Source organism: Triticum dicoccoides, chromosome 5A, assembly GCF_002162155.2.
Source record: "Triticum dicoccoides isolate Atlit2015 ecotype Zavitan chromosome 5A, WEW_v2.0, whole genome shotgun sequence".
In the NCBI taxonomy this organism is placed as follows: Eukaryota; Viridiplantae; Streptophyta; class Magnoliopsida; order Poales; family Poaceae; genus Triticum; species Triticum dicoccoides.
The window spans coordinates 676,480,551-676,486,959 of record NC_041388.1 but is presented as its reverse complement, the minus strand read 5'-3'; the positions used below and the strand labels follow the sequence as shown (position 1 = coordinate 676,486,959).

The 6,409-nt window shown below is 49.4% G+C and overlaps 2 protein-coding genes across 2 annotated transcripts; both read right to left on the bottom strand.

Moving 5' to 3' along the window:
• Positions 1 to 226: 226 nt before the first annotated feature.
• Positions 227 to 1,714, bottom strand: LOC119304051. The gene is made up of 5 exons (XM_037581214.1): positions 1,241 to 1,714; positions 1,091 to 1,162; positions 877 to 1,001; positions 699 to 771; positions 227 to 601 (listed from the first exon to the last, which is right to left on the bottom strand). The coding sequence occupies exons 1-5, from the start codon at positions 1,580 to 1,582 to the stop codon at positions 497 to 499; spliced, it is 717 nt and encodes a 238-aa protein (XP_037437111.1). The 5' UTR covers positions 1,583 to 1,714; the 3' UTR covers positions 227 to 496.
• Positions 1,715 to 1,996: 282 nt separating this feature from the next.
• LOC119304049 (mitochondrial outer membrane protein porin 6-like) lies at positions 1,997 to 5,634 on the bottom strand. The gene is made up of 7 exons (XM_037581213.1): positions 5,461 to 5,634; positions 5,227 to 5,302; positions 4,427 to 4,494; positions 4,195 to 4,305; positions 3,625 to 3,711; positions 3,184 to 3,392; positions 1,997 to 2,708 (listed from the first exon to the last, which is right to left on the bottom strand). Exons 2-7 carry the CDS (start codon positions 5,273 to 5,275, stop codon positions 2,408 to 2,410), a joined length of 825 nt encoding a protein of 274 aa, XP_037437110.1. The 5' UTR covers positions 5,276 to 5,302; positions 5,461 to 5,634; the 3' UTR covers positions 1,997 to 2,407.
• Positions 5,635 to 6,409: the final 775 nt, after the last annotated feature.

Sequence of the window (6,409 nt, the reverse complement as noted above, 5' to 3'; positions counted from 1 at the left end):
GCAACTTTAGTTCCGCAGGTTGGCAAACATGATAATTTTCTGACAAAAAAACAAACTGTGACAAAGTTGTCATATTTTAACAACTAAAGTTGCCACCTCGGGTCAACTAAAGTTGCCATGAAAAAACGTTCGGGATGATGTGCTTAAAATCCGAACAATCGGGATTTATCAGGGTTCTATATTTATACGAAACAAAAGTAACAACAGCTTATGTCTCTATTACTTCTGTTTTTGTTTACACAAACCCCCTCACGGTTGTAAAAAATATCTCTATTACTTTTGTTTCTGTTTACACAAACCCCCTGACGGTTGTAAAAAAGATCATACACATTGTAATCCATGGTTCTGGAAAGAAATTATGTTGTGATGCATACCTGCACGTATGTAAGTTGGGATATCGTTTTCTTGACAGTACTACTAGTAGCTAACAAAGACAAGGAGAAATTGTGGGAGATGAATTTACTTCTTCTAAACAACCACAGAAACAAACCCCAAACTAAAAACTGAGGCCGAGCTGCAGCCCAAACGCGGCGTGGAAAAGGAAGAGCGTCATGATGCTGCTGCCGAGTAGGCCGTGCGCGCCTCTCAGCCCAGGGTTTCCCTGACAAAACAACATCACAATTCACAGGTTATCTATATGGGTGTGAGCCATTGCTATGCAGGAGTTTTCCATGTTCATAATTTCCAACTCAAGTTACCTCAAACAATGTTGGCAGGAGAGACTGCACGGTCAGGAGTGCAAGGCCAATGACACCGGTTACCGCGTGAGGGCTGCAAAAGCCATTGCCAATGGGTTACTCTGAGTTGCAGCCAGGCTAGTAGCACTGTAGCAGTGTATATGTTCTGATATCTGAATTGTGAGAGATGGGTACCTACCTTTCGAGGATTGGTTTGCCGGAGGTGAGGAGGGCGGTGACCCCGCCGGTGGCACCGAGGGCGAAGAAGAAGAACATGCCGCCGAGGAGCTTGGGGTGGAGGTCCTTGGCCTTGGCCTTCTCCTCCTGTGTGTATGCAGTTATGATGCTTTTGGTGTCAGCTCCAGATTATCAGTGCTGGTAGTATAGATAAATGTTGTACGAGTGCTACTTACAGGGTCGTCAGACAGCTTGATCCTGAATCCCAGGTATGTCCCGTACCCACCCATTGCGAACAGCACCACGGCCTGAAAGAAACAAGAATATTTTCTTCTGATTTGAGGCTGTTTTTCATGGCGAGGAGGAAAGAGCGGAGCAGGGAGTACCATGTTGCCGGGGTGTCCCCAGTGCACGAGCCAGTCGGGGAGGCTGAAGGTCCTGACCAGCTCCACGAAGGGCTCGAACGCCGCGCTGATGGGCTCCGCCCCCGGCAGCAGCGCCGCCAGCAGCACCGGGCACGGCGCCAGCGAGTAGAGCCGCGTCGTCGTCGCCCTCGCCCTCGTCTCGCCGGCCACCACGGAGAGCCCCTCCCGCGGATGAGTTTCAGCAGCCGTGGCCAGGAGGCGCCGCGGGGCGCTCGTGGGCGCACGACGAGGATGCGACGCCGACGGCAAAGACGCCCGCGGGCGGAGGACGAGGAAGCTGCTCGCCATTGTCACCGCCCCCATCACCTTCCTCGTGCTGCTGAAACCTTTGAAGTGTGTGGGGTTTTAGTCAGTGGGTGATGATGGGTCGGATAGAGTTGGGGGCGAGGAGAAAGGGGCGGGCGACGCTGGAGCGTGGAGAGCGCCGGGCCAAGTGACGACGCGAGGAGGCCACGCACCCCACCCCACCCTTGGTAGTAGGTGAGGTGACACACAGGACAAGTCACGGGGAAAGAGAGATCTCGTCCTCGGTCCCTCACTAGTCACTGCTCAATGCCAATGCCCACCCAGCCCCAAGAGAACGGTGCCCATGCCCACAAGCAGACGCAGGCATCCCCACCCCCACACAAATCATTGGTAGATAGGCCATCCAGGACATGGCAAAACCCAAAATCTCAACACACTTTCAGCGAAAAGACGAGCCATGACAGCAACACATCAGGGAAATGCAGGCTTAAAATCCACGATATCAAACTAACAATCACTCACCCTGAGATGACCCCCTCAGTCGACGCGGCGATTTTCGAGCAAACCCGGACAGCAAGTCAGCAATTTCATCGCCTGGAGTGGCCAAAGCGTATGCCTAATAGTACAAAACCTCTGTATATTTCCAGTTCCCGGCCCCTTACTTCGCCGGCCGGCAGGCAGGCTAATCGGAGGAATCCCGCAAAAATGAGCCCAACTCCTAGACAAGGTTTCCGTGGGCCAATACCAATACTGTTGTAACCCAAAAAGAGAGAGACCAAAAAGAATCATCGGCGAGTATGGCTCGGACATATACGAGCGGAGCGGCGTGCTTAACGCTGGCGCTGTTGTACAGGGAGGAGATGCGGGCGGGCAGGCGGGTGATCAGGGGCTGAGGGCCACGGCCACGCCGAACCTTGACGGCGAGCTCACCACCTTGGGGTCGTACTCGGCCGAGAGCGTCACGTACGACTTGGGCCTCCACTCGTGCCGGCAGAGGAGCCCGGCCTTCCCGCTGTTGCTGAACCTCGTCTTGAGCGTCGTGGACGAGTCGAGCGCGTGGGAGCTCCCGATGGTGAAGTAGTTCTCCTTTGTTTTCAACCTGTGCGTTACCTCGGCCGCCACTGCGCTGGTCGGGCTGAACAGGTGGATGTAGGAAGCTTTCAGTGTCTCGCCTTTGTCAGCCCTGTGTAGCAAAACACAAACCAAGGTTTGTTAGTGAACGGCAAGCGAGGGCTTTGCTAACCAAAATGCATCCGGTCATCAGACTTGCAGAAGATATCCAATATAGGGAAGTCATATCAGATGGAGTTTGTCAAGAGAAAATGTCTGTAATCCTGGAGACAGACATCTCAATGCACTCTACGGGTGTTGCTACCCTAAAAGTTACCAGTATTATCCTATATGATATTTTAATCAGCTACGGGTTCAAACTTCAGCGCAACCTGAAGCTTCCGCTTTAGACAATTAGCTGCACAATTTAACTAGTCAAGTTCTTCCTTGTTACTACTTACTACTCCTAATCTAAAGCAGTACCGAACAGCTATGTGGGCAAGTTTTGCAAGCAGAAAGATGTAACTGGCTGCATTCGAGCAATGTGTCACAATGCAGATCTCGTATGCTTGAAACCTTGAACAAAGCAGGAACTTGCAAAGACTTACATTTGTAAGGCGGCAGAAAAATCATCCTTGGTATAGCTGACCCCTGAGTTGTACTTGGTAACAGAAGCTGAAGTGCTGTCAAATCCAACCTCGGCACCGACAGCAAGTTCGTTTGTGCCAATAGTTGTTGCCAGCTCGATCACAGGTGCCGAAGTCAAGCCAATGGTTGAATTCAGTGTGAAGCGATCATGAAGGTATTGCAAATCGAGCTGACAATGAACAGTGATTAGTAGAAAAACAATGGAAATAACACAATATGGAGAAGCAGTGGGGTTGAATGTTGGTTATAAGCCAATTTACAGGCAATAGATAAATATAATGTGACAAAAGATTCAAATCCAGCTTATTTAGACTCGCTGAATGCATTACTCGTTTACTAGAGCACCAACTTCCTATGTTTTCAGTAAAATTGATTATCCCTCCAAAGCAAAATATACCCACCTTCCCTGACTTTTGATCAGGAACCTTGAAGCCGAAAGAAGTCTTCAAACCAGGGACTACTTCATCAAAAGTGACCGCGGTTGACACCTGCAGGAGCAAAGACTCTAGTAAGATACATAGATAGACGATGTTTAACTCTGACATGCCATAAGTTAGGAAGGTCGGAAAAATAAGAATATTCAGTCTTCAGAAATGAAACACTGAGCTAAGAACACAGCTGCATAGATATGATAGTCTATCTAAATCTCACATTCAGAAATCAACAAGTTGGCTATGTCAGTACATTCTTTATAGCCTCAAAAGTCAAAACGGAAGGCCGTCCAGCATTACATATAACATTCATCAATTTCAGCTGAACAAAAGCCAAATTAAAACATATGTCCTACTTATTTTGGCACTGCATGTTACTTCCTATTTCGTCTTCTAATATACGTACATTTATGAGGCTTTAATGAGGCCAAACTAGCAGCCCCTATTTGAGAAAAATATAAGCAATAATACACTGTAGTCTTTGTACAAAATACATGCATGTAAACAAGAATAGAGAACCGAACTTTACAAGGATCTTACTTTGGAATCGCAATCGATTGTGACATCAACAGTATTTCTACCACTTTTATGTTGTACCCGTATGTCACCAATGAAGAGTTCATCGAACTTCACACCAGAGGCTGTGATACCCTGCAATATAATACAATAATAAAGGCAATGTGTTTTTAGCTAACAAGCAAGCAAGTAGTTAGGACATTATCTTCACACACAAAAAAAAACTGCAATGGGCGGCTAAATGACGAGTGCTTACCAAACCAGATTCGCTAGTTGTTGACCATGAAAACTTTTGGTCAAAATTGTAGTCCTTGTACAAGAGATCTATAGAGAAATAAACAGATGAGATAAGTTAATGCAAGACACTCGTAGATTCAGATGACAAAAAAGTACAACCAGACAAAGATTCAGATGACAATAAAGTACAACCAGACGAAGGCTTAAAAAAGCGCTGAAAACTAAAACAAACCAAGCACAAAATTAACCTGTATTTACCAGACAACATCAGATAAAGGTGGGGAACGGTTATTACTTAAACTAGTTATATATAAAACAACGAGATACTACAACAAGATGAGCAATCAGCGGTCCAGAAACCACTCCGCAGAACAGTCAGGTCATATACAGGGTTCCCTCGGAGTAGAGCCGTTATTTCTTTATAAACACGGTCCATATGTGCCGATCATAGGAATGCAACAACGGTTTCCAGTTGGCAGGTATATATGGGACTACACATCGAATTAATACAGTAACTGAAAAAGGAAGCTGAGACGAGAGTATCTATCTATTTGTCCGTTCAAAAACTATCATACAGCTCCACTAATAATGAGCAAAGCGATTATTAAGTGCAGTGGATTCAAAGCAAGCCCTATGTAACCTGTTGGAACATATGCTTCTGTCGGTCTCAAGTTAGCTCTATCTAAAAGATACCAAGAAACACACTGCATTCTCAGGACCAGCCACAGCAAAATTGAATCACCAAGGCACACAACAGGTGCATAAATTAGCATGATGTTTGACAATCGAGTACCAGGGAAGAGGAAGATGCCCGCCTACCTTTTGCTTTCTTCCCAAAGCTAGGGAACGGAACCGGGCCTTTGCTCATCCTTCCCAGCTAGAAGCACCTCAGGTCCTGCCAATTTAAAGGAAATAACTCGACCATATCAGCAGCATGATCAATCGACGCCCCGGCAGGGCAGCGGAGTCGGCGGCGGCGGATCCAGGCGGCGCGCCGGCCGCCCAGGAATCGTGGAGATCAGTGGGGTTTGGAGAATCGGCGGGTGCAAATACCTCGAACCCCAATGGGGGGAAAGACCGCGGACGGGGCGGAGACGAACGGCGACGGCGACGGCGGCGGCGACCGTGGGAGGGGGCGGGGACGGGGCGTCGGTGGCGGCTGTAGGGCAGGCGCGTGGTGGCTGGCAGAGAGAGATTTTAGATCCGCGCCGGGTCGGGTTGGGTTGGGTTGGGTAGGTCACGGGCTCGGGACGGGTAAAAGGAAACAACGGCGAGGAGTCCGTAGCCACGAGGAGGAGATGGATATTTGGACGTGCACCCGAAGCAAACCAAATTTATATTTCTATCCCTAATCTATCCCTATCTATCCCTAATCCCTAATCCCTAATCCCTAATAATATATAATATAATCTCTCCCTAATAATAAAGCACGGATTGGGTCTCCGGGTTCACAGTCATATCGTTTTTGCATTAAACACCCTAATGTTTTGGGCAATTAACGCGCGCTCCAGATTTAAGTAAGTAAAAAAAAAACGATTCGCTCCTTCACAGGACCCAAACGGACGAACGCAAACCCCGGTCTCCGCCTGCCCCAATCCCCACTCCAGGCCGTCATCCCCAACCCACCATGAGGACGAGGATGCCGAGCTCAGGCGGCGGCGCTGGTCCGGGCCTCCGAGGGATCAGATCGTCCTCCGTCGACCTCTGCTTCCTCTTCCTCAAGACCTTGGCCGCCTGGTGCAGGGAGACCGCAGCTCCGCGCTCGTAGGCCTGCCCAATCCTCCTCTTGCTCCTCGCGCTGCTCTTCCCTTCCCCCGCCCCCGCCCCCGCCAGTGCCGCCTCGCTGTCCCCGCTCGCGGCCATCTCCAACGCCTCCTCCCACGCCTACGCCCACCCCTGATGCCACCTTCTTCGATGCGACGTCATCGACACCGTCGCCAACAAGTACGGCTGGGACCCCGTCACGGAGGTCCGGGTCTGGCCGCTCAACACCGAGGGCGCG